The sequence below is a fragment of the Larus michahellis genome, chromosome Z (genome assembly GCF_964199755.1).
Source record: "Larus michahellis chromosome Z, bLarMic1.1, whole genome shotgun sequence".
In the NCBI taxonomy this organism is placed as follows: domain Eukaryota; kingdom Metazoa; phylum Chordata; class Aves; order Charadriiformes; family Laridae; genus Larus; species Larus michahellis.
The window spans coordinates 30,719,622-30,746,905 of record NC_133930.1 but is presented as its reverse complement, the minus strand read 5'-3'; the positions used below and the strand labels follow the sequence as shown (position 1 = coordinate 30,746,905).

At 48.8% G+C, this 27,284-nt stretch overlaps 2 protein-coding genes across 4 annotated transcripts in view; one reads left to right on the top strand and one right to left on the bottom strand.

Annotated features, from left to right (window-relative positions):
- Positions 1–16,352, bottom strand: part of RCL1 (RNA terminal phosphate cyclase like 1) — a 32,961-nt gene extending 16,609 nt beyond the window's left edge. The window contains exons 1-7 of one of the 3 annotated variants that reach the window (XM_074570826.1): positions 16,055–16,352; positions 13,777–13,848; positions 12,752–12,927; positions 6,943–7,017; positions 5,647–5,771; positions 2,983–3,108; positions 13–169 (exon numbers count right to left, since the gene is read on the bottom strand). In XM_074570826.1, the coding sequence (XP_074426927.1) occupies positions 13–169; positions 2,983–3,108; positions 5,647–5,771; positions 6,943–7,017; positions 12,752–12,927; positions 13,777–13,848; positions 16,055–16,193 (870 nt within the window). In that variant the 5' untranslated portion in view covers positions 16,194–16,352. Of the gene's footprint in view, positions 1–12; positions 170–2,982; positions 3,109–5,646; positions 5,772–6,942; positions 7,018–12,751; positions 12,928–13,776; positions 13,849–15,473; positions 15,719–15,745; positions 15,965–16,054 lie in introns of those variants that run through there. The other 2 variants (XM_074570827.1, XM_074570828.1) reach the window with 2 other exon arrangements.
- Positions 16,275–25,197, top strand: LOC141736530 (sperm-associated antigen 4 protein-like). Its single transcript, XM_074570825.1, has 12 exons — positions 16,275–17,037; positions 17,254–17,405; positions 21,138–21,207; positions 21,409–21,476; positions 21,870–21,931; positions 22,130–22,170; positions 22,446–22,521; positions 22,713–22,782; positions 23,290–23,390; positions 23,886–24,053; positions 24,402–24,491; positions 25,018–25,197. Exons 1-12 carry the CDS (start codon positions 16,865–16,867, stop codon positions 25,156–25,158), a joined length of 1,212 nt encoding a protein of 403 aa, XP_074426926.1. The 5' UTR covers positions 16,275–16,864; the 3' UTR covers positions 25,159–25,197.
- The last annotated feature ends 2,087 nt before the right edge of the window (positions 25,198–27,284 follow it).

Below are 27,284 nucleotides of genomic sequence, written 5' to 3'. Positions count from 1 at the left end.
TTGGCCGCTTACCCTGTAGACCTCCTCAAGCAACAGCTTAGCACAATTCTGGCCAAGTTCCTCTGGAAGCACAGCTGCTCCCTGGCCCTGTGGGTTTGAGGCTAGTTCAGCACTGAGAATCGTACCATTGATGGTTTCTGCAGTAAGGCACATGCCAAAACCCGGTGATCTGAAAGAAAGGGAGAAAAGTGCATTTGAGTTAAGGACAAAAATAGAGTAAAGAGCCAAGAACTACCCCCAGCCAGCCTCCTCCTCACAAACAGCTCTTCTCATAGGACAATACCAGGAATCGTGACTCCTGACAAATTTCCTCTTCCTTACACTTGATTCACTCTGGAAAAACCCTTAACAACAGTATTTAAAAGTTAAACCCAGTAGCACTTGCCCCAAACCCACTGTCCTGGCTATTCCTGGTATAAACTCTTTAAAAAGGAAAAAAGAAAGGAAAAAAATAAATAAAACATCCAAACCTGAGAAATATCCTCCTCTATTGAAAAAAAAATAGTGTCCTTCACATTTATTTAATTTGTGTTTGATGACCTTTTCAAAGGCATCTGGAGTTTCTTCTCTGTGACATTCAAAACCAAAACTAACTTTCCATAGGGATCGAGCTTTTTCCCTGGAAGCTTCAATATTTAGCAAGATTAGACCACAGCCACTACACCAAGCAGAAGATTTAAAAAAAAAAAAAACACAACAAAACAAAACCAGTTTGATCCACATTATTTGTATTTCCAATTGCTTCTTTTCACTTTCAGTTCAACACCATCCAAATCATTACAACTGTTTAAGAATTCTGAACATATGATTTGAAGAAAGAAACAAAAAAACTCAAGAGCTTAAGCTCCTCTAAAATGCTATTGTGAGAGTAAATAAACTTTTGCTACAAGGAAGTCACAGATGGCTAAGTACAGCTTGCTGTGAAATCAGAAAGTTGTAAGGAAGAAAAAAAAAAGTCATAAAATCCTCTTATTTATACGGTCTGAAAAGGCACCAATAGCTAACCATTCAAAATAAGATTAACTTGGCTTCCCACGGTTCTGGACTCCTGCTGCTTCCACCACCCAAAGTTTTTAATTAAAATAGTCCCACTGACCCAAAACTGTAAAGAATGTCACCAACATCAACAAATGACAAAACCAAACCCCAAACATCAACATACACAAATACTCCCAATGCAGAAAAATGACAGTGCCTCCAGAGGCATTTCATTAGGGTGGTAATGAAACGATATCAGTGGTTCCCACCCATATTTATCTGCCTGCACTTGCTGAGCAACACAGAAGGTATGTTAAAGATGTTTCTCTTCTCCTTTCCTTCCTCTCAAGGAGGGAGAGATCTAGACAGCAAGACAAGAACAGTGTCAAAGGTACTTCTTTTTGCACAAGGGTCCTTTAATAACTATACCTACTGGCAGATTTTGTTAGTGTTCAGTGGCATGTGGCAATCTGCCTAAATAAAAATGAAAATCATCCAGTGCCTCATGTACATGCAGACAGCATTAGGAAGCATCTGCACAAACTTTCTGCTGCAAATGCTCAAAACGTAAACTGGGAATTTTCTGTTTAGACAGACATTATGGGTGGCAGAAGATGGTCAAATAATGTTTTCTCTGAAACTTTTCACACTGTGGAAGGTATCTATTTCAACCCTTTTACTCTGAAATCAGGACTTGGTTTGGGCTGAGCACAGATGGGCTGAGCTAGTCCTTGCTGGTCTTACTCATCACCAGAGGCAGCACTGGAAACAACAAGGCATATCGCTTTCCTTTCTTGTTCTGCCAAGACACACACACACACAAGCACCAGGAACCCGGCAATAAAAAAAGCTTTGCCAGAGTGGCGCAATGTTAGTATCAGGTATACTGCAATCCTACTGGTGCCATACTTATGCTGAACGTGACAGCACAGCAGCATCAGAAAGCTACATGCACCAGCAAGGTGGAGAGGGATTCAGTTCCTCTTCCCATGCTATTATTTATCCCTCTGCACGAGCTACCCATGCAAGTAGTAAATGTAACGTGCTGCACCAATTCATTTGACTTTTCCACTTTATAGACAGATAAAAAACAAAGTAAGACCCTAAAACCCCACACCTCCCAGAAAAGTTTTCACAATTATGATCACTGTTAACAGTCTGGAGCCACAATATTTATTAACCTGGGATATTAAATATGATGAAGGATTGGAAAAGTGGAAAAATACTTAAAAGCGAGTCAACAATTTTTAGATTTGTAAACTTGCAAACCTAAGAAGTTTTCTTTGAGGTAATATTTAAAAAGCAGAAATGGTGAAAGAAAATGTGCATGCTTGCATTTGAGCATACAGACAGAAGACAAGCAAAATAGTTATCCAGAACTCCTTCAACCTCGATGAAAAGTGACAAGACGACAACAAAGCTGACAGATATCAGTAAAATAGCCTGAATCCCATCCACCAATTCTGTGTTCTGCTGGCAAACAAAATCTGTGGAAGTACAGTAAATTAATGTCTCAATTTTCCAGTCCTGACTTGTGAAAGGACACTCTTTCAGCTATTTATGTAATGGTAAAGCAGAAGACAACCACACAGCTCAGACACTTTCTAAAACAGTCTGGTCCCATCCTTAATACCACCATTTCCATCAGAAGGTGTAAAGTCAAGTTTCAATGTTGTTTTTCACAACATACCATGGCACCTCTGATCTTAATCTCACTTCAAAGCAACAGGCTTAAAACTGAAGTGAGCTCAAGTTGCCTGTAGTGTCAGTAACGATGCCGCTACATTCCTTGTTTAAGAAAACACACAACTTCTATGCCTGTATGACAAGTAATACAAATGTATGTAGTGAATTATTCCATTTTTTCCCTGGAATTGAAATATTTATTTCTAGCAAAATAGAAGATCATGGTCTAAAATTCAATAAAATTACAGATCACTATATCCTAGCAGATGAATAAATGCAGAATTACATTTCTGTTCCCTGTGAATACTGGATACTCACTTTCCAGAGCTGGCTCCCTTCATGTGATCCGTGTAGATATAAATGTCTGGGAGGAATTTATTCAGGATGCTCCTTGCAGATTCCACCATTCTGTTTGCCATCTGTGGTGACACTCTGACAGAGTATCTACATTTCCGAGCTAAGGAATTCATTGTGGTCACAAAAGAAATTTAAACCAGAGACTGACAAAAGTGGCCAAGAGGTCCCAAAGCATTATTTCAGAAAAAGTGGTTTTGTCCAATACACCCTCTCATGAGCACTGGTCCATTTTCCTGTACTTAGGGAAGCATATGTCCCTAAATGCTTTCTACAGTCTTCACTGATATACCTTGAAGTGAGGTACACAGAACATGTGCAGAAGAACAGCTTGTTATGATTAGGTAAACATCTATCTTAAAAATGACCTTCAATAATTTTAAGCTGCTGTTCTGTCACCGTATGTTTTCTTATGATGGAGGAAGGCCTGTGTGCTCTGCTCCTCATATACGATTAAAAGATGTTGACAGGTAAAGTTTCTGTGAATTAGGAAAAAGAAATCCTATTTTTCTATTGCTATCAGGGAGCAATTGCATAGATGAAATAAAAAACAAATGTTTTACCAAAAGAAAAAAGTAATTTTAAAGGGCTATAAAACCCAAAATCTTTGCGCTCTCCAACTATTTTGCAGTGCTGTAAGGCTATCGGGTTCTCTAGTCACTCAGCATGTGAGGATAAGAGTTCCAGAGAAGACACCTTCCTGCTCACACCAACAGGCCTCCTCACATTACACAAGAGATGAACGGCCTTTGTGCTCTTTTACTCAGATCCTGCTTCAGCGATATTCGCAACAGATCTGCAAATGTACAAAGCACCTTGTGCTCCAAATTCCATCCCAACTATGATGCAGACTCATGCTCTGCACATTTAACCACCATCTGCAACTACATACACAGCAATGCAGAGGAACACACTCTCAAAAATCCCAGCTGGCAGGATGGAATTTCCTTTTTTACAAATTTCTATCGTATGCTCTTGCGGAGTAGATAAACCAAACGCTTTAAGATCTTAAGGGCAAAATCAGTAAATAATAATCAGAAAACTGACCATTCTGCACAGCTGGTGTACTCAGTATTTTGGATGACTATAAAAGGTTGCTGCAACACAAGCTCCCCAGCTGTGAGGAAGCAGAAATGCTCAGTTGAATCTTGAAGGGACAAAATGCACACATAAAAGACCTTATCATTCCAGATGTTTTGTTTTCTACTGGCTTGAAGGACCACTTAGTGGCCAAACTAAAATGCCTCTCACTGGGCTTACTAAAGGCAAACCTTTATCCCTGAGAAAAAGCCCAGGAAAACCTAAAGGAAAGAGGAAGTTCAAAAACCTGTAGTTCACATACATCAGCCAAATCCAGTCAAAGTGGCCCAGAATGGCACTGTGTATTAATGTCAATTTACAAAGATGTCACTAAAGTCATGATCATTACTTCCTCCTTCACACAGGAAGGGAGGACCTAACTACTTACGACAGAGGTGGACAGGGACATAAGGAAATTACTTTCTTCATGAAAAGACCATGGCAAATGCCACCAAAAGCACCACTGAGCTGAATCATTTGTTACTGTATAGCATATGGACCCAGTAAAATTGCTCTCACTTAGCAATGCTGCACTGATCCAAATGCCACGGCTGAAAACAGAGGTCAAGGCGTGCTGTTCTCACACTCAATTACGATGGTATGCCACAAAGTAAAAGGAGGAACAGGCTGCAAGTCTGCACCTCTGACAGGAAACCTGCCCCCATTCCTGCTTTCTTTTTGAGTAATCAAAGCCAGATCATGTTTAGGATTCTTATAATTAGAAATTAAACTACAAGTTGGCAAATGCCCAAGAGAGAGGAGGAGCTCATGAAATACAACCTTTAGTATACCTTGCCTGTAAGGGATTTCTGCCTTCTTCCCATGGTGACAGCAGATTCATGACAAATACTGTATAAAAACCACAAGAGAAAAATAAAGAAAAAAACCCCTTCAAACAAAACATTAACTACATGTGCAGTTCTGTTTGTAAAAGTCAATTGTCTACAACAATAGTTTGTGCCCTTATCTTTGTGCAGAAGTAAAACCTCCTCCACTTTGATTTCCAATGGTGCTACTGAAAGTGAAGAGCTAACAAACTTCATAACAAAAGAAAAAAATCTCAGTTCACATGTGTGTAGTGAGGTGCAAACTGAACTAAAATTTAAGCTCCCATCCAACATTCTGCTAGGCTCATTAACAACCAAGATGCCACATATTCAATGCATAACAAAGCTACATTTGTTACTACTGGATTTACACACAAGGTAAGATTCCTTTTAGTGCTGCTAAATTACGTAATGGAAGGTATTTTAACTTTTTCTTGCTATTGAAAAGATTTTAAATAGTGCTGTTCAGTTTTAAATTTATTTACTTGTCTAATGATGGTTTTTGAAGAGCAATATTCTGAACACAGCAGTTTTCAGACATGGTCCTGAAATCTAGTTGCATCAGACCTCTGTGTAATGTCACCCTGTGTTATCTGGATACACGTTCAGGAACATGGGTGCACTTCTCTGAGTTCAAGTTTGGAGGCTAATTTTATTTTTTTTTTTTTTTAAGGTAAACTCCTTTAAAAGAAGGAAAAAAATAAGTAAAAGAAAAGGATACGCAGTTCCTCTGATGCGCTTGATTTTGCCAGGGTCTGTGAACTGAATAGGCTGCAAGACCTTTCTCACTGGGCAAGAAAACACTATCTCTCCTCCCCCGTTAGGAGGCATTCCTCTCCGGTTAATCTAGAAACAGTAATGGAGGAAAAAAAGTAGGTTAGTAAAGAGAGCACAAAGAATGTACTTAGACAATCAAAACCGACAGCTTTTGTTTCACATATAATAAAATGTTATCAGTAGGGGTATTATGTGAACACAGGTGAGAAAAAGACATCCTAAAGGCAGAAATGGATTTTGCACCAAACCTATATGCAAAAACTGATTTATTTTTTCCTCGCCTCTCTCAAGTACAGCAGGGCATGGCTTCTCAATGGAAAACAAAACCAAACCAAACAAACAAAACCCCAACACCTTTATCAAGAAGGCAACCTTGGCTTAAGACTGGTCTCTAATAGCAAATCTGTACCTCGCTGCTGAAGAAAGCCTAGAAGTGTTTCATGCTTCGTATGTATATGGGGGACCAGAATGAACTCATTCCCACAAACAGGCCTGGCCAGCCCAAGCCTGTCCCACCGCCCCAGCCAATGTCCACAAGGATAGGATGGGACATGGGCCCGTGGGTCTGGCTGGGGTGGCCCATGGCCAGGCAGGACAGGGCTTTGGGGAGCTGGGGACTGGTTCTGCTGTGGGGTTGCTGGAGCAGGGGCTGACAGTCCCAGGGAGATGACATGGGGTCCTGGGCCATGGGCAGGGGGAAGCACCCAGGGGGGCTTGGTAGAGCAAGCAAAGGCTGGTAATGCAGCTAGGGACTTTGAACGTTTTAAATGAGAAAGGCTATAGTTTCTTTCTCTAGCCTAAAAAAAATAAAAATCTCTATTCTACACCCAGATTTATTGCGCCTGTGAAGAGTGTACTCTTTAAAGAAATGTTTCTTTCCTGTATTTTCCAAACTGGAAGCAAAATTCAATCACTCAAACACAGATCCAGCTTCTCTACTGGTGAAGGAGGCAGAAGATTCTACTATTACTCCCCACCCCTAAGCACGGTGCAGGAAGATCAAGTGGAAGGAAAAAGAAATTAAATGAAGAGGAACAAGAAAGTGAAATGCTTATCTTGTAAAGTTCTTGCAGACTAAGAAAAGTCAGTACTTTCTCCTTACCCTCTCTACTCATAGCCTTTGCCTCTCTCTTCCCCCACATCTTCAATCACCGTGTGGCAGATATGCCATTTAAAACATGCCAGGAACAAGAGGCAATTTTAGAAATATGTTCCTTTAGAAAGGAACAAATTGTCTTACCTTGATTTCCAGACTTTCACCATCAATTCCAAATTTCTTCAGTAGGGGTAGAGCTGTAGCCTTGAGGACATCAACCTATAGAACACAGAATTAAGAAAGATTCTTTACTGGCAGTTACAGAAGTCAGTAATTTACAACTCACTGCATTATGAAGTGTCTAACAAAGACAGGGCTTCTCCATGCTAGGTATTCTATGGGAAGACATGGGAACGCAGCATAGACAGCTTTGGCTGCTCTCAGACTACCACAGTATCTCATTACTCAAACAATTTACTAGAAAAAAAAATACTGGGAGGTGTAATTTCCTATTCTGGACATCTTCCTCAGCCTGATTTTTATTTCCATTATGGTTCAGCTAAAACAGCTCACTTGTTTCTCTGAACACAGACATTGAAAAAATTATATTCTTCTGTCATTGCTAAAAAATTGCTACAGCTAAGTAAATGATGACTACAAGAACCTTTGCATTTTGGAGCAGGCCCTTGATTTGGCAGGAAGAACCTCATCCTTTTGACAAGAACTTCTTTTCATCTGTTTTCTGAGAAACAGAAGTTCTAGGTAACTTGTGCTGAAATACTTAGAAGAATCTGAAGTGGGTGACACATCAACCATGTACTCCCTCTGAGCCAGATGCTCGCCAGATCCAGGTCTGAGCAGGATTTTCCTTGCCATTGCTCCTCCTAATTGCTTACTTAAGACAACAGTGACTGTGATCTTCTTCCCTCTGCTGAAACTTCAGTAGCATTGCTGAAGGTGATAAAAATGATTTAGCGGAGCAATAGCACAGGGAGTTACCCAAGACAAGCAACCTGTGACACAGGACCAGCATGACCAAAGACAAACTAAGTTCAGGTGAAGAAAACAAGCATGCGGTAGACAGTTGAAGAGGCAGAAGAAAAGCACCCTCCTTCCCATGCCTTCAGCCAGAATCCACAATTCTTGAGTTTCATTGTCTCTGCTCACAGAGAGAACGAAACTGACGAAGGAGCAGCACATACCTCACCTACAAAGCTCTGAATAACCTGTTAGAGCTACCTGAGCAGCTACAAGTGTATGCTGCAGTAATATGCAGCTGTATTATGCTGCTGTAATCCTGCTAGCAAACATACTTTCCTTCTTACAGAGGGACATTTGGTGTTGTTTTTAATAGTAGTATTGATATTTGAATGTTTTCATTAAAAAAACCTGCAAGTCAATGATTAATTTTTTGTATTTATATATTCCATATTTTTTACAACCAGGCTACCTTAATTTGGCCCCTCAGTAATATTCACTAATCACACAAATTTGACTTTTAGAGCAAAAACCTTTACTAACATGCATGTGCACACACAGAGACACATGTGAATAGCACTGGTAGAAGTTCTAACAAGCTGATCTGGTTCACATTAAAGCTAGACAATATTTCCCTTCTTAGGAAACCAAATATACCAGTAAAAAAAAGAGAACTTCACTGTGTAGGTTAGGAACTCCCTTTCCCTCCTCCATTTCCACTTTTGCAATTCTGGACTGAAATCTGTATCTCTGGAGAAAGCATGTTATGCCAGCATTAGGAAGCTGGATCCATTTTGAGTCTGGTTTGTCTGTTTCCAAAAATTTCAAGACTTGTCACAGTTTCTAGTCCTCAGATAAATTCCAGGCATGATACTTACCAGGTACCAGACAGACACATAATAAGAGACTGTCTCTGTTCCAAATTTGCAGCCTAAATAGAGAAGGTAATCATCAGTATTTGAAGAAGTGGAAAAGGCTGTTCTGCTTAGCAGACGAGTGGGAGTTCAGGCAGGAGAGGTTAAGTGCTTCACTGGAAATCACAAGATGGTAGCAGAACTGAGACCTAAAACCGTATTTCTAGTCTCTTGCCTATACTCAGCCATAAAGCCATCCTTCAGCTCCCCCTTGAAGGGCAGTTTTTCCATCTCCAGAGCAGACAACACAACACGAAGGTGTACCAAGGCAAAGGCATCACACAACCGAGGGCGTACCTCACCACAAATGCCAACAACTTGCTATGTCCCACAGACATTGCTTATTCATAAACTAGTGTAAATACCACTCTTTCTTTTAAAGAAACCTAAAATGATTAAAAAAAAAAAAAGAAAAGTAACTTTTAGTGGTTTGCAGACTCCATTAGCTAGTGCAAAGCTGGCAGATGGAAGCTGATAAGCCCCTTTCCATTATATTTGAAAAGCTGTGTCAGTCTGGTGAAGTTACCACTGACTGGAAAAGGGGAAACATAACCTCCATTTTCAAAAAGGGAAAAAAGGAAGGCCCGGGGAACTACAGGCCGGTCAGTCTCACCTCTGTGTCTGGCAAGATCATGGAGCAGATCCTCCTGGAATATCTGCCAGGGCACATGGAAAATAAGGAGGTGACTGGTGACAGCCAACATGGCTTCACCAAAGGTAAGTCATGCCTAACAAATCTGGTGGCCTTCTACGATGGTGCTACAGCATTGGTACATAAGGAGAGAGCAAGAGACATCATTTACCTGGATGCTTTATGTAAAGCGTTTGACACTGTCCCGGATGATATCATGGTCTCTAAATTGGAGAGACATGGATTTGATGGATGGACCACTCGGTGGATAAGGAACTGGCTAGATGGCCGCACTGAAAGGGTTGTGCTGAACAGCTCGATGTCCAAGTGGAACTGTTGAAGAGTGGTGTTCCTCGGGGGTCAGTGGGACCAGTGCTGTTTCACACCTTTGTCAGCGACATGGACAGTGGGATTGAGCAAGTTCGCCGATACCACCAAGCTGTGTGGCATGGTCAACATGCTGGAGGGCAGGGATGCCATCCAGAGGACCTGGACAGGCTTGAGAGGTGGGCCTGTGCAAACCTCATGAAGTTCAACAAGGGTAAGTGCAAGGTCCCGCACCTGGGTCATGGCAGTCCCAGGCACAAATACAGGCTGAGTGGAGAATGGCTTGAGAGCAGCTCTGAGGAGAAGGACTCAGGGGTGCCGGTGGATGAGAGGCTCAACATGAGCTGGCGATGTGCACCTGCAGCCCAGATAAACCAACCACATCCTCTGCTGCATCAAACGAAGTGTGACCAGCAGGTCGAGGGAGGTGATTTTGCCCCTCTACTCTGCTCTGGTGAGACCCCACCTGGAGTACTGCATCCAGCTCTGCAAGTCCCCAACGCAAGAAGGAATGGACCTGTTGGAATGGGTCCAGCAGAGGGCCACAAAGATGGTCAGAGGGCTGGAGCACCTCTGCTATGAGGACAGGTTGAGAGAGTTGGGGTTGTTCAGCCTGGAGAAGAGAAGGCTCCGGGAAGACCTTGCAGCAGCCTTCCAGTACCTAAAGGGGGACTACAGGAAGGACTGGGAGGGACTCTTTCTCAGCGAGTGTAGTGATAGGACACGGAGTAATGGCCTCAAACTGAAAGAGGGTAGATTTAGTTTGGATATCAGGAAGATGCCTGGCTCAAGGAAGGCTCTAAAAAGTGTCTGGGGTACCAGAGCACGTGGGACTGTGTTGCTGAAAGCAGGAGATACGTAGGAGGATAGGCAGGTCTATATTCTCCTTTGAAGCACAAAGAGAGTGCCAAAGGATCACATGTGTGTATATGTACATATATTTTTTCCACACACACACATATGAATTTCTACATTTATCTACAGGTGACAGATGTTGAACACACTCATGCAAAGATACATCCTGCAGAGTTCATCTAGCTCCAAAATAGACACATGTTTACAAGACATGATAATAAATAAATTTTACAAATTAAACCAATAAAAATTCTCCAAGGGCAATGAGTGGGTGCCTTGCCTATTGTACCTCCTTAGTTGAGATGGAGAGGTTCTTACATGCAAAGCAGCAGGGAAGACTTGCACACTTCAAACTACCCACGGGGTATTTACATTGGTTTGCCTTTCCCCTTTCTCCTTGGAAACCCAGAAAGTGTACAGATGGATAGACAAATTTAAGCATCCCTTTTTGGGCAAGCTTAGGTAATAGATGTTCACTTAGTTTCGAAACACCTTCTTCCTACTGAAAAATAAAAGCCTAAACCAATTTAAAACCAAGTTTCCATTTACTTAAACAAATAAACCAATTAGGGTAGTACTTAAACTTGTGCTTTTAGTCTCAGGAACCTGCAGAGCCATACGATATACAAAACATCTTGTAAAACTCCTTAAAGTAGTTTTTTGGTGTGCACAAGATTGAATGTTTACTCAGGCTAGTTACATAGACATAAACCAGGTTTAAACAGTTTTAGGAATCACTGCTATTGCCATTATTGCCACTTAAAAAGTTACTACACAAGAGCTGAGTCACAGTAACCGCAGTTGTGCTTCTACAGCACAATGAACTTAAGATATAACTCCTCAGCATGCACATCTGCATTTTATTTAAACTTAGTATCAGATACTGTGATCAGCTGATGTATGCCTACGCCCTTCTGTGTCTGAGCTTTGGCCACTGGAAGCCCTCTTCAAGAACAAATTAACTGGCTCAAATTCTCACACCCATTTCAACTAAAATTATTTAATCTCCATTGGCCCATGTGACTGATGCCTGAAAAGCAATAGTTTCCAGAATCAAGAATCAATTGCTTAGATGAGTGTCCAAACTTACTTGAAAGCAACACTAAGACTGGGCTGCTCTTTGTCTCCAAATTATTCAAGAATTTCTCCCACGTGATTAAAAAGATGCAGTCAACCAAAAAAGACTTTTTTGATTCTTACTACTTACCATTTCTATTAAGTACTTCTAATCATGTTGACTGAAAGGTTAGAGAAACATGCTTCTCATTCCAGTTTTTTTTTTTTTTTGACAGTGCTGCGTATAACCCACTTCAATCATCACAGAGCCACAAATGAGGGAACAAGTTTTTTAAATGACAAGAGAAGTACAGTTGAAAAGCCATAAATACCAGCAGGACCTGGAGGCTCATCTAATATTATGCTTAATAGTATCTGTATTCATTTAAACACTCATAAAACAAAAAAACTAAAGTTTTCAGATTACAGTGTTTCCTTAATCTACTCAGAGGAAAACAGACAATCTTCAATCACCTTTTGAAAGGTAAACAGCAGTGTTGTTCTCCAAAAGCCATTATGTTTGGGTTTTTTTACGGGGGGAAAAAAGTGCATAACCACTAACCATTACTCCAGTGTTTTAATCCCATGTTACACATAGCTCATTTTTGTAACAACACTGTTAAAACAGAGGACTGTAAATCAGCAGCAGTATAAATCAGGGCAAGCATTTCATAGTTGTTTGATCTCCCATGCCTTCTAGTGTCTTTTTGACGAATCAGAGAGCTATTACATATTTTTTGCTAATGTAATTTCATAATTGTCATGTAACTTCTATTTCTAACAGAAAAGTGGCTTCACAGCAGCACTCGTACAACTATCTCCATCACCTAGCAAAAGAGAAAGATTCCTTCCTTGTCACAGTCCAATTTTAAAGACAATTTCCTCTTTTTACAGTAAATGCCTATATGGGGTAGGGGAAACAACACATCTGATTTCGAAGAGAACAGGAGAAGCAAACCAGTGTCAGGGCCTCACACTGCATTTACGGGGAATTTCAAGGGGAGAAGAGTGAAGTAGTACGGAAAAAAGTCAAAAGGTGGATTACAAATTACAGTTTGGAATGCCATGCAGAAAAACAGCAGTTTAGCAGATGGTTTTTTCATTCAGAGAGTTTGCTGGCAGATGCACCAACACTGGATACTTCGGGATGTGAGAGATGACAGAAACTGAACATGTTTTAGAGACTTCTTCCTAATCTTTTTTTCTTTTTTTAAAAAATATCATCCTCTGTTACTTAAATTTTATTACTTACCGAAGGATCTACTTGATCATTTGTTACTCCCCTCAGGACAATCTTCAATGGATGTTTCATGAAAGGTGCCAAGCAGAGCAGACCTTCCAAATAGTAGCCAATACTGCGACTGGGGCTGCATTCATGTTCCAACGAGCCTCCGTACAGAAGACCAGGCTGATAATACAAGCTAGTACCTGGGAAAGATGTGAGCGGAGCAAACCAATTCAGAGCACTGTCAGCACACTGGCCATTACTATAGCATAAAGACACTTTGCAACAATGTATACAGGCAAATTGGAGACACAAGAATTATATGAAAGACGGTAGCACTTCCAGCATGCTGTTCCTATGTCTGCAGTTAATAAATGGGCCAACACACAAATGTCTGTCTGTCTGTCTTGCACATCATTTCTCCTTTCCGCTCCTCCCAAAAAATCAAGGAACTCTAAGCAACCCCCAAAATGCTGATACAAGCAATTAGTATCCTCTGCAGTAGATAAATCTTCACCAGACCATCATGTCATTGTTGTCTTGGCATATCTGGTGGTAGTTCATCTCCTTCACTGACCAACCATAATCCTTAAAATTCTCAGTGGGGCGGGGGGGAGGGCGGACGGGGAGAAAAAAGGAGGGAGAAGAAAAAAGGACAATAACGAGATGAGATTTTTATTTTCTCACTCAAACCAACCCCTTTTCTGAGCATGACTAGACAAGCAGTCTTGCTGAGAAGAAACCTTGCCTTCTACAAAAATCCATTCTGATTCAGCACGATCTTCCCCTACTACAAAATCCTGCATACCAAACAAAATACTAATTTTAATTCTTGAGTAGTACAGTTTGCTTAACTCTCTGTATTATGGTGGAGCACTGACCTTCTTGCATGTGATCAATTACTACAAAACTTCTCAGGTTGGTTATTTCTAGTCTTCTCAGTCAATGCTATCTGAACACCTACTTCTGTCAAGCCAAAACTTTGATTTCACTGCAGCAACTGATACAGCCTGGAAGACCAGAAGAGAGGAAGAAGAGAAAACAGATCTCACCTGTCTGGTTTATTTCAATCCGAGAGCCATTGGTCACTTTGTCAATCAGGCGAATAAAGCTTGCTTCAAAATCTGAGGAGTAGAATAAAACCAGAAGTTTAAAGTTCCTTAAATTCATTCGTGGAAGAAAATAAGAAACTTCAACACCATACTTGTACATTTTCCCATTCCGGCCTCTCACAACAGTTAAGACCACCCTCACTCTTCACCTTGTTGTGGTATAATTCTACCACATGAGAAAAGACAATTCACTATGAAAACAGAGATGTTAATTTGAGCCTCCATGCTTATACGCATCTCAAATCAATTGAGATGCCCCTAGATGAGACCGTTGGACTAGCCATACTTCTCTCACCGGCACACAGTGAGCGACACAAGCTGACACTTCTGACCACAGTGGCCTGAGGGACCAACCAAGCCCAGGATAAAACCTTTGACAATTTACATTTTGCTCAGTATGAAGCAAAACATACAAATCCTAGCAAACGGACCCCATATATTTAAGCATGACAAGCCAACAACACCTTATTCTCTGTAAAAGTCTTAGTTTAAAAGAAAGGGACATTCAGATGTGCTGCTGCTGCACAGTTATTCCACAGACACAATTAACTATCAGCAGACTTTCACATTTCCTATTTCCAAAACTGTAATTGACACAATAAAGGCTAGAGGAGCACAAGTCTCCCCATCACCCCCTTTCTCACTTATTGTGCTTATTGCGAACTGCTACACTATAGCAGTTCATGTGGAACTTATTCCTCAGTTTCTCTTGTTTGTGCGCACTCTCACTCAGAGACACAGGAAAGGACAAGCACACATAATCAATAAAAAATAAAAAGGCAGAATACGCTAGTATTCTAGTATTTAGGTATCCCAAGCTGGTACAGACTAGGTATCAAGGAAAATATGTGAACATATGCAGAGTTCAAAACTCAGGTAGTTTTAAGGACTACCTGCCGCCATTACAGCATCTGTGTAATGGTTGGTAGGCTGCGGAACTTCCTTAGCAACAATGCTGTGTTACTTGTTAAACAGTAATCGTATTTTTCCTTCTATATAAGCTTCTAGGATGCTTATAGACTTAAGCCAAAGAGCTACCTGCAGAATTTAAATTTGTTAATGTTGCATAATAAGGTGGATGCCCCAGTCACACGGTGCTGCTCTCTGTTACAATCATTTCTAAACTTAAAAGTCTATGCGAGAGCTCTGGGACCTCTTCCAGGGCAAGAGCACGTCCTTGTGAATACATGTTTCCCTCTTGAAGAACAAACCTGTAGAAAAGTTTTCATTGCAAAAGTTCCAGTCATGAAAAGCAGCGAGGTCTTCACGTTGACTCAGCAACACAAATCAGGGTTTGCTGTTACTATTTTTCTGTTACAATCACAGTTTACATTTTAACCCGTACTTGAAAAAGGCAATTCAAACATCTCCTCGCAAAACCTACAACCTTCACCACTACCAAACATCCCACGGTAACAATAAATGCTTTGGGTGACAGCAAGTGTTAAGTCCGGCACATGTAAGTGTTTTGACAATTTCAGGGGAGAGTTTCTAGCTACATATAACCCGAAGCCTCCTCTGGAGGCAGAGTAGCATCTACACTGGTCCTACTCCTACTGTGAACTTCACACCTTGCCCCAAAAAATAACGGAACACCACAGCAGCGTTTTTCCTCCGCCTCTATCGTGCCTCCTTACTTCAGCCACGCGGGGACGTTCACCTGGGGGCGCCCAAGCCCCTGCACAGGAACGAACCGGGTACCCTTCGGGCACAGGAACGAACCGGGCTTCCCCAAGAGGAGTCGGCGGGGCCGGCAGCTTTCAGAAACGAGGATTAAACGGATTTCACGTCCTTCGCCTTTACCACCATCCGGGCGAAACCCAGATTAAAAAAAAAACAAACCAAAACAACAAACCAACGGGTGATGCCCGACCTGTTACTGCTCTGAGAACCTGACCCCCACACGCACCTCGCACAGAGACGGCGGCCGGAGCACCCTCAAATTCGGCAAGTTTTGTCCGAAGGGCCACACTTTTTACCGTCAGACGAGCCAGCTGCCGGCGCAGCTCCCGCAGCACCCGGCGAGGGCCTCACCCCCACGCGTGGCACCTCCCCACCGGCCCCGCAAGGCCCCACGCCTGCGGCGGAGGAAGCCGGGCCGCCGGCGGGGTGACACCCCCACGTCGCTTCAGCCCCTTCCGCCGCCCTCCCACACCGGCACGGCCGGGGCCTCATCATCCCCCCCCACCTCCCCGTGTGCCGGCGCTCCCCCGCTCACCGCGCAGGCCGGGGTCCTCCTCCTTGGCGCGGATCTTGCGGATTTTCAGCGGCCGCCCGCTGAGGGTGGCGAGCACCAGCCGCTGCCGCAGGAAGTTGCAGCCGGCGTAGTCCAGGCAGGACGCCGCGCCGCCCGCCATGCCGCCGCGCCCGCGTGGGGGGAACAGGAAGCGCTGGGGCAGCGGCTGCGGGGTCAGAGGGCGAGGGGAGGGGCGGGGCGGGGCGGCGGAGGCCGTTGGGGGCCGTTAGAGGGCGGCAGGTCCCTCCGTCCGCGGCGGCAGTTTCTCCCCGGCTGTCCTGAGGGCAGCTGCGGGGAGGAGGGAGTGTCATTTCCAGTCCTCGGTGGCGGAGCCCAGCTGCCCTTAAAGAGGCGACGTGAGCGAAGCTTTCAGGGTGTGCTTTAAGAGAAGCGTGAGTTACAGCAGAGGCGTGTCAGTGTCAATTGCTGATGTGTGTGGGGAAAGAAGTTCCTTAGAATAAGAAAGTTCCAGTTGGAAGGCACCTACAACGATCAGCTAGCCTAGCTGCCTGACCAGTTCAGGGCTGACCAAAAGTTAAAACACGTTGTTAAGGGCATTGTCCAAATGCCTCTTAAACGCTGACAGGCTTGGGACATTGACCACCTTTCTAGGAAGCCTGTTCCAGTGTCTGACGACCTTCTCGGTAAAGAAATGCTTCCTAACGTCCAGTCTGAACCTCCCCTGACTGATGCAGCTTTGAACCATTCCCACGTGTCCCATCACTGGATCCCAGGGAGAAGAGCTCGGCACCTCCCTCCCCTCTCCCCCTCCTCAGGAAGCTGCAGAGAGCAATGAGGTCGCCCCTCAGCCTCCTTTTCTCCAAACTAGACAAAGCCTCAGCTGCTCCACATAGGACGTGCCTTTCAGCCCTTTCACCAGCTTTGTTGCCCTCCTCTGGACGCATTCAAGGACCTTCACATCCTTCTGAAGTGATGGGGGCCCAGAACGGCACAGAGTACTCCAGGTGAGGCCGCACCAATGCTGAAACGGTGGGACAATCACTTCTCTTGACCATGTTTGATGCACCCCAGGATGCAGTTTGCTCTCTTGGCTGCCAGGACACACTGCTGGCGCCTACTGAGCCTGCTGTCAACCAGCACCCCCAGATCCCCTCTGCAGGGCTGCTCTCCAGCCACTCCTCTCCCAATTCAGACTTGTGCCTGGCATTTCTCTGTCTCAGCTGCAGAATCCGGCATTTGTTCTTCTTCAATTTCATGCCACTGATGATTGCCCAATGCTTCAGGCTATCCAGATCCCTCCACAAGGCGTTTCATCCCTCAAGAGAGTCAACAGCACCTCCCAGCTTGGTATCATCTGCCATGAACAGAAAAGGTCAGCTCATTTTTCTTACAAATGATACTTTTTTTTTTGTTCTCTTAATGAGTTGTTTTCCAGAGACTAAAACTTTTTTTTTTTTCTTTAAACCATGATAAGGATGCTTCACAGGAACTATGGAGGAACTAGACCTCCTTTTGTTAGCTGACTGCTGACTCAACTTTTCTGATCAGTGTGCAATATGGATCATTTGTTGTTTTGATAAACCAATCTACAAGCTATGCGTCATAGAATAATAGAATGGTTTGGGTCGGAAGGGACCTTTAAAGATCATCTAGTTCCACCCCCCCTGCCATGGGCAGGGACACCAACCACTAGACCACATTGCTCAAAGCCCCATCCAGCCTGGCCTTGAACTCTTCCAGGGAAGGGGCATCTACAACTTCTCTGGGCAACCTGTACCACTGCCTCACCACCTTCACAATAAAACATTTTTTCCTAATATCTAATCTAAATCTACCCTCTTTCAGTTTAAAACCATTACCCCTTGTTCTATCACTACAGGCCCTGATAAAGAGTCCCTCCCCATCTTTCCTTTAAGTACTGGAAGGCTGCTATAATAAGCCAGTTTTGACTTTCTGCAAGCTGCTATGGTAGATGAAAGGACAGAAAAAGTTTGAAATGAGATTTCTGTGGTGTTAATGTTTCCGTCTGTCCTTTTAGTTGGCTGCAGACCAAATCACATTTCACCTCCTTAGTTACATATTTGTTAGTGTAGTAAGGAGAATTTCAAGGCTATAGTCACCAGGATGTCATAGTAGTCACTCAGCAAGAACGTCTATCTGTTTCATAAGGGTCTTTTTTGAAATAAGATCAATATTATGTTTGTGCAGGCTTTTTAGCAGTAAGAGTCCACATTAGATAATTGGTGCTAACCCATGAGGGGTTCACAAGCTGTTCATATCCCCTGTAATACATTAATTTCCACAAGAACATAGACGTTCGGAGTTACGGCATTTTTCTTCCCAAGTAACTATTACACATGATGGAGCCCTGCTTTCCTGGAGATGGCTGAACACCTGCCTGCCAATGGGAAGTGGTGAATGAATTCCTTGTTTTTCTTTGCTTGTGTGCGCAGCTTTTGCTCTACCTATTTAACTGTCTTTATCTCAATACATGAGTTTTCATTATTTTTTCGATTCTTCTACCCATCCCACTGGGGAGCAGAAGAAGTAAGCAAGCGGCTGTGTAATCCTAGTTGCGAGCTGGGATTAAAACATGACAGAAATTTGTATACATTGATGAGGCCCTCCCTGAGCCTTCTCTTTGCCAGGCTGAACAGTCCTAGCTCTTGGTATGAGAGATGCTTCAGTCCCTTCAACGTCTTACTGGTGCTTTGCTGGACTCTCTTCAGTATGTCCATGTGTCTCTTGTAAGGGGGAGCCCAGAACTGGACACAGAACTCCAGGTGTGGCCTCACCAGTACTGCAGAGAGAGCAAGGATCACCTCCCTCAACCTGCTGGCAGCTCTCCTCCTGTCACAGTGCAGGACACCATTTGCTGCCTTTGCTGTGAGGGCATGTTACTGGCTTATGTTCAACTTGTTGTTGAACACGAACATGAACACCAGCATGTCCTGGTGCATGGGATTGTTTCCCCGCCGAGTGCCCTTTATTCCTTGATGAACTTGATGTGGTTCCTGTCAGCCCATTTCACCTGCCTGTTGAGGCCCCTCTGGAGGGGAGCATGACTTCTGGCATCAGCCACTCCTCCTAGTCCATGTCATCAGGAAACCTGATGAGGGCACACTCTGCCCCATCATCCAGATCATTAGTGAATATGTTAAACAGGAGTGGACCCACTACTGACCCCTGGGGTACATTTTTCCCCAGGAAGCGAAGGATGTGCTCATCTGTATCCTGCAATGGGTCCATTGGAGCTGGCTGGGACTGGCCATGACAGGCACAAGGCAGCCCCTGGACCCCATCCCCTCTGGACAGGGACACCCAATACACCACATGAGGGTGTCTGGAGCAGTGCAGGTGCCTGGGCAAGGACAGGAAGCAAGATTAGGCAGAGGGACCGTGGCAAATGGAGGAGCTGTGGCAGGGGACATCTGCCGAGAGGCTTACCAAGGCCTGTCTTCTGGACAGCCTCCATGTCGGGGGCTGCCATGGCAGGGAGAGAGTGCGCAGGAGGACTCTCTTTTGCCTCCTATAGGTGGCCACTCTCGTCACAAGTAAGTGAGCGCCTGCAAGCTGGCTCATCCCAGAGGAGCCACTGGGGTTCGTGGGACACCCCAGAAGGAGCCATTGCAGTGTCCTGGGTGCTCACGTGTCCCGTTGAGGATGGAGGGGCGCAGCAGCCCCTTGGCATGTCCCTGGGGCCAATTTGGTGGCTGAAGCTCCCCATGACGATGTGGAGCCAGAGGGGCTGAGTGGGACAAAGCCCCGTGCAGCCCCAGCCCATGTCACCCTGAGCCACTGTCCCCTCCTTGCTCCATGGGACATCCCCGTCTGGCATGGCAGGCCCTGCCCAGGCAGGGGGAAGGCAGGGGGCCATGCTCGCTACACACCATGTCCCCGTGCCACCACACGAGATCCCCACTGCCCTCGGGGCAGCCTGTGCCCCCCCGTCCCAGGAACCTGCCTGGTCCACCGAGAGCCTATAAAGCACACAGCAAACACCCTCCTTTCTCGACCCAGGCTGCGGTGGGTTGACCCCAGCACACCGATGCCCAGCCAGTCCCCAAGAAATGGCTGCGTTGGAAAGACCAAAGGCCCAGGATTTATTGCGGAGCTTAACGATCCATGGCGTGGAGCAGCCCTTGGGTCCCTTTGGCTTGGCTCTCCCTGCTGTGTCCCCTCCCAGCCTCTCGCCCAGCCTCAGCCCACTCGCTCGGGGACACACAGAGAGGACCAGAGGAAGCCTTGGCGCTCTGCAGGCACTGCCCAGCACCACCTGAAACATTGCTGTGTTTTCAACACTGTCTGCTCACAAATGCAAAGCACAGCGGCCAAGCGGGCAGCGGGGTCTCTCTCCACCCCCCGACCCCTCCTGCAGTTCCTCCTCTGACATCACAGCCACGACCTCAGACCGTGCGGGGACAGGCTTTGTGAGGTCATGCACCGTGGGCCATAAGATGTGGTCTCGCGGTGTGCTGCTGGCTGTGTGCCTGTGGCAGGCGTTGTCCTCACGGCTATCTCCAGGAGGGATCTGCCCGCACACACAACACTCCTGCGGCTGAAGGAGGCCACCTAAGCTTGCGGGAGAGCCAGGTAAAATCTCAGGAGGCTCAGGGCACCAGACGGCCCAGGCCCGCACGCCGCAGGGCTGCAGAAAAGAAGCGTAAGTTCAGTGCTGCCTTTCGCCCCGTGTTTGCACCAAGCCTGCCTGGCTCGGCCGGGAGCCACGGGCCTGCACACCCAGCCTCATCCTGCCCCGAGGGAGGCCTGGGGCCACCTCGCCTCCCGGTGACCATGACGGAGATGGCTACCGTGCCCGTGTCTTTGTGGGATACTGCACTAACCACGGGGTAGGCCGGGACTCGTGCCAGCCCCCCTGCCCAGGCACGCCAGCAGTGCCCTGCCTGCGAGGGGATCCTGCCCGGCCCTTGTACCCCACTCCCAGGCTGCGCCCAGCTGCCCCCTTCTCCAGGGCAGAACCACGGCCCTGCCCCTGCCCCCAGGGAGGGAGGACCGGCGCCCACCTCCCTGCAGGGATCTGGCACGCGTTGGACCAGTGTCCTCAAGAAGGGTCCTCAGGCTTTTCTGCGGTTTCTTTGCCCAGGGTTGGTCTTCGGTCTGCCAGCGGCTGTGGACGCCGTCCAGGGATGCCTCAGCACAGGCATCTCCACCCTGTGAGTACAAGACGTGCGCAGTGGGGACACGGAGACGAGGGGTGACAGTGGGTCAGGGCGAGCAGGGGGAGGCTGGCGGTGCTCCCCACCAGCAGGCCCTGTCTCCTCCAAAATTCCTGCTCCTTGGCTTGGAAGAGAAGGTCCCCTCGTGCAGGGCTCTGCCCTTGGCCACTGCTAAGCTCAGAACTCCCTCTTTTTCAGGCAAGAGATCGTCACCTCGAGCAAGAAGGGGATCTTTGCAATCTTCGTGATGATCATAGGTGCTCTCGGTGAGTCTTTGTCTGCTGCCAGCGGAGGCACAGAGGCAGGGAGTGTGAGCTTAAGTTCACAGGGAGATAGTGGGGAGAGGAGCTAGTGGGGCCTTTCCAGCCTCCCATGTCTGCAGCTCAGGGAGCTCCCCAGATGCTCCCTACGCGCAGAGCGGGGAGGGGAAATGGGGCGTAGCTGTGGGGCGGCCAGCGTGCCCGGGAAGCAGGGCTGTGCAGAGCCCCGAGGCCCAGGGAGAGAGAGGCTCCCTTCTTGGAGCCGCAACCTCTCTCTGCACCCTTGCCCCGTGTCCTCAGCCAGCCTCTTGCCACTGTGCTCGGGGAGGAGACCGCGGGACTCCAAGCATTGTCAGAAACCCTCCTAAAACAACTCTCTCTTGCTCATGTGAATTACAGTTGGTTCCTGCTGCGGGATCCTGCAGCTCATGTGGATGCAGGGGGCAGAGGATGTGGCACAGGTCAGTGACTGCTGCTGTGGGACAGGAAAGGCCCACGGAGGAGCCCTGCTGGCGGTGGGTGGGGAAATGGCCCAGCGCTCCGGTTCCAGGCAGTGACCCAGAGAACCAGCAGCAGCTTCTGCTGTGCCTTCCTAGAGCCACCGGCTCTGGAAAGCCCCGGCAGCTCGGGGACTCAAAGGGAGAGCCTTTCTCTTTCAGGTGCCGCTGGGGCAGGCATCAGCCAACCTGTGGTCCCTACGGTAAGAGCCCTCTCCTCTCTCCTCACCTGCAGCACCTTTGGCGGGCTAGCGGCAGATGAGCCCGTGCTATTTGCCTTCCCTTGCACTGTGCCCAGGGCTCATGCCTTTCGCTCCTGCCTGGGCCTTTGGCTCAACCCGGAGGGGGAGGGAAGCGCTTACAAACCAGGGAAAGAAAAGGGGGCTCGAGCGCCCCTCTCTCTGCTCTCCCTGAGCTTGGAGGCTCTGGGAGGGGCTGGGCAGCGCTCTGACGAGATCTGCTTTCCTGGTGACTGCAGGGAACAATCCCCAGCAATGGAACTCCTGAGGAAGGAGATCAGGCGCCTGGCTGCAGAGATTGATGCTAGCAAGGAGGTGATGCTGCACTTTGGGAAAGAGGGCTGGGACGGGCAAGGCCCTTCCTGGGCCACTTGGTGGGCTTTTCCTGCTCACCCCACACAGCCATCCCCTGCCAGGGGCTGCTGGTCGAGCTTCTCCGCTCTAAAGCCCCTTGCCCTGGCCAAGGGACCTGTGGTCATTTCCCCTGCTCCCATGTGTCTTTCCAGGAAGTTCGGCTAATGAGAGAGGCAATGTCTGCAAGCACGCAGATGTCTGACTGGGCTCTGAAAGAGGCAGGTACGGATGGACGCAGGCAGGCAGGGCTCTCATCGCACTGAACTCCTGCTCAGTGCTCCCAAAAGGAGGCTGCGCTGCAGACTCTGCTCGACAAAGCGTAGGGAGATTGAACGAAACCACGGCGCCCAAGAGCGTGACTGTGGCAGAGCTGGGCCCAGCCCTGCCGTCGGACCCCTCGCTGGTGCCCCTGGCAGCATTTCTGCCCTCTCCCTCTCCGCTGAGCTTTGCTGGGGAACAAAAGCGAGCGGACGGGCTGTCCACGCAGCGCGGCCTCGGCTTGGGTCTGCAGCTCTTCCCCAGGGGGCTTGCTGTCTCCCAGCACCCGCAGACCTTCTCTTTGTGCAGCCGGGAGGGGCGTGGGGCACGGGGATCCCCTCCTTCTCCTGGGGCACCTCCAAGCGTGCGCTGCTGGCTGTGGGGCTGGCAGGCAGCCTTAGTAGTTGCCTGCAACCACCAGGTGCTCTGAGCCTGGGCCTTTTGCAGTCACCTGCGCTCTTCTCCCTTCAGGGGCTGCCATGGACCTGCAGAGATCGTCCAGCAGCTCTGCAGGACTCTGCAGGGTGTTTTGGTTCCTGTGTGCTCCAGCCCCCCAGGACACCTTTGTGCAGGTACAGGAGCAGAAACCGTCATTGCTGCTTCTCTTGCCTCTTTGAAGGTGTGGGGCAAGTCCTGGGGCATCTCCCCTCAGGCCAATGGCGTTGCCCAAGGCCCCGGCACCGGGGCGGTGCCAGGCACCTGAGGTCTCCCACAGGGCTTGGCTCCCTAGAAAACAGCAGTTGCCCTCAGAAAGGGGCTGCGCTGAGCTGAGCTTCCTGCCCACCCTCCCTGGTCCCTGCTGGGTGAAGATACTTCTCCTTCGGGACGCCATTTCCCTGCCACAGCTCTGATTGTCCCTCTCCCACGGGGGCAGTGGAGGGGGTGGGAGGCTGCAGAGCTGCTGGCTGCAGAGCTCCTGTCCGCCTCCCAACATGCCATTCGTTTCGAGCACAAGCACAGCCCACAGGGGCAGTGCCGCCTGTGCTCCTGGCTCCACGGGAGCACACGGGCTCTACTACATCGTCGTGTTCCCATCACACCCTCACATTCTGTGCTCTTGCTTTCAGCTGGATGCTTTGCCGGGATACTGCTGGCCTTTCCAAGGGTCTTGGAGCGAGGTGCTGATCCGGTTGCCCACACAAATAACACCAATAGCCATAACCATACAGCACACCGCAAAGATGGCCTCTGCGCTGGGGACTGTCAGCAGTGCCCCCCGAGATTTCACTGTCTCTGTAAGTCTCTGCCGGGCACTGGGGGTTGGGACCTGGCCGCGGGCAAAAGCTCTAACGGGGACTTGCTGCTCTCTGCGCATCTGCCGAGATTCTGCCGTTCCCTGAGGGGACATTTCAAGGGACGTGCCGGGTGGTATCACCCCTCCTAAGGCTCCCTCAGCACCTTTTGGCCCAGCACCTCCGGGCCCCTGAGCAACACACAAGGAGGACACTCAGCCCCACCGCATCCTGCGCCAGACCGCACTGGAGCCGCAGGAGTGGGGTGCAGATGACGGGCACGGGTCTGGCATGAGTGTTTCCTGGTGCTCGGGTCACGACTGACTTCCTCCCCTGTGCTTTATCTCCAAGGGACTGGATGAGGAAGGCGAGCAAGAAACTCTGCTGGGGACATTCACTTACACTTTGCAGAAAGGGCCAAATCAGACCTTCCCTCTGCAGGTACAGTGTGTGCGTCTGGGCAAGAGGCCAGGGCAGCAACGCCGGTTGGCCAGCAAGCCGCTTGCAGAAGAAGTGCAGACGGTCCCTGCTGGGACAGGGGCCTGACCGTGGCCGAGAGAACCATGGGTGGGATGCGGGGGAAGAGTGGCATCCGTCAGGGAGGCAAAAGCAGAAGGAAGAGCAGATCAGCCCCATGTCTGTGTTGGACCCTGCAGCTCCCCAGCTGCAGCCGCCGGGCAGGCGGTGGCAGGGCGGATGCCCAGCACCTTGCCCTGGCAGCAGGACTTTCCCTGGGCCCTGCTTCCCTGGCACCAGCGAGCCGCAGGTTTCCACGGCTGCCCGCCACCTCCCCGAGGCCGGGCGTTTGCTCTGCAGGGGCACAGGGGTCCTTTGCCGCCTGCGTGGGAGGAGGGGAGGGGAGAAGGGCCCGGGGCAGAGGCCGGGCGGTCAGAGGAAGACGCACAGAGCCTGCTCTCACTCTTTACACCCCGGAGTAACGCTGCTTTTTGCCACGGTTTCTTTGCAGAATGGGATTCCCAGAGGCTTTCGGTTTCTGAAACTTGGCATACGGAGCAACTGGGGAAAACCAGGATACACCTGCATTTATCGAGTGCAAGTGCATGGGAAGATCGTGGGAAGGAAGGCCGTCGGCCAGACACCTGTGTAGACCTTCTTCCCTCAATAAAAATTAAAGCAGAAAACTGAGAAACAGAGCAGAGGGATGCGGCCGTTAGTCTGGTGCAGAGCAATGTCGTTTCAGAGGCCCCCTCAAAGGTGCCAACTTCTGCCTTTCGCAGGCTGAGGCCTTCCTCAGGCTTTCCGCTTTCTCTCCACCAAGGAGATGTTTCCTAACCGAGCAAAAGGAGACGACGCTCCCGTAGCCTTTCCTTGCCTAAGGTCCTTGGTGAAATCCTTTGGCACGAGGGCCGTCCCTGCGTCTCACCCCAGGCAGGAGTCGTCGGAGCCTGGCAGCGTTGGGGGTCAGGATCCCCAGAGCTCATGAGCTCCGCCCCCATTCCCTTCAGGGGACACCGTGCATCTGGGGACTGGGTCTAGTGGGGGCCCACATGGGGTGCAGCCATGGCTGGGACCCTTGAGGGGTCTGAAGCTCCAGCACAAGGGCTCCTGCCGCAGTATCACAGCCCCTGCAGTTATTGCTCCAGTCCCAGGACAGGTCGCGTCTAGTGTCTGGCCATACTGTCCACGGGCGTCTGTCACAAACCCAAACCAACCTATTGATTCGGGGAATTTCTCCGCATCTAATGGACTTGCCTGTGAGCAACCTATGAACTCCTGCTTCTCATATAGGAAGAAAAGAAACACTAACACATCTCTCCGGCGAGACAGCCCTGATCTCTTGGCACACCTCTCCCCACAGCCTGCTCCACGCCACCCATTTTCTTCCCCTCTCTCCTCCCGCCCTGCTTCCTGTGGCCAGCAGGTCGAGGGAGGTCATCCTCCCCCGCTACTCTGCCCTGGTGAGGCCGCACCTGGAGTACTGTGTCCAGTTCTGGGCTCCCCGGTTCAAGAGGGACAGGGAACTGCTGGAGAGGGTGCAGCAAAGGGCTACCAAGATGATTAGGGGACTGGAGCACCTCTCTTATGAGGAAAGGATGAGGGATTTGGGTCTCTTCAGTCTGCAAAAAAGACGGCTGAGCAGGGACCTTATCAACACTTCTAAATACTTCAAGGGTGGGTGTCAGGAGGATGGGGCCAGGCTCTTTTCAGTGGTGCCCAGCGGCAGGACAAGAGGTCACGGGCACAAACTTGACCATAGGAAGTTCCACCGAAACATGAGGAGGAACTTCTTCACCCTGAGAGTGGCAGAGCACTGGAACAGGCTGCCCAGGGAGGCGGTGGAGTCTCCATCTCTGGAGACATTCAAAACCCGCCTGGACACGATCCTGGGCAACCTGCTCTAAGACGACCCTGCTCTGGCAGGCGGGTGGGACCTGATGATCTCCAGAGGTCCCTTCCAACCCTATGATTCTATGATTGTATGATTGTATGATTCCTCTGGCTTGGCCCTTGGAAACTGCTCCGACTGGAACCCGCAAGTTCCTGCTGCTCTCCAGCACAAGCCGTTTGTGGGCCCCTGCTGCAACCACGGTGCAGGGTTCTGAGCCGCCTCTGGCAGAGCCACGCGAGAGCCCAGCCCTCGCCTCGCTGGGACCCCCGGCCCCGTGCTGCTGCTGCTGCTGCTGCTGCTGCTGCTGCTGCGTCCTGGTGGGTCTGTGGTGAGGGAGAGAAGCCGTGGGGGCTGTTTCAGAGAGGGCTCTGGCCCTTGTGCTGCAGAGGCCCTGGGAAGAGGTGGGGGCTGTGGAGGAGGGCAGCTGCTCCCCTCTCCCCGTAGACCGCCAGGCCTCTGAGACGCCTGCCCAGGGGCAGGTTGGTGCTATGGGGGCTGGGGGCAGTCGAGGTGAGAAGCGGTTGTGCTGCCCTGCTGCGCCTGCTGCTGTTTCTGTCTCAGCACGGCGGGGATGTCTCCCGGTGGGCTGCCCAAAGGCTGTCTCCTGGCCAGGGCCTCGGCTCTCGTGGCATGGAGGCAGTGCAAAACAGGGCTCTGCCTGTTTCCTCCCAGAGGGGTAGCCCCTCTCCCGAGGAGCAGGGCACCAGCTGGAAAGGGCCAGCACGCTGCAGCTGCAGTGCTGGAGAAAAGGCGAGTGGCCACCAAGCCCAGCCCCACGGCACTGTGAGCCACTGTCTCCCACCTGGAAGGAGCTCGTGCTGTCCTGGTGGCTCTTGGCTCATGGCAGGTGTTCCCTTGGCCACATTTTGGTGGCTGTTGCCTGA

Coding starts and splice junctions, on each gene's coding strand:
- LOC141736530 (XM_074570825.1), top strand. CDS start 16,865: ATGAGGTCGCCCCTCAGCCTCCTTTTCTCCAAACTAGACAAAGCCTCA. Junction 23,391..23,885: donor CCCAGGACACCTTTGTGCAG/GTACAGGAGCAG, acceptor TCTTGCTTTCAG/CTGGATGCTTTGCCGGGATA. Junction 24,492..25,017: donor ATCAGACCTTCCCTCTGCAG/GTACAGTGTGTG, acceptor GTTTCTTTGCAG/AATGGGATTCCCAGAGGCTT.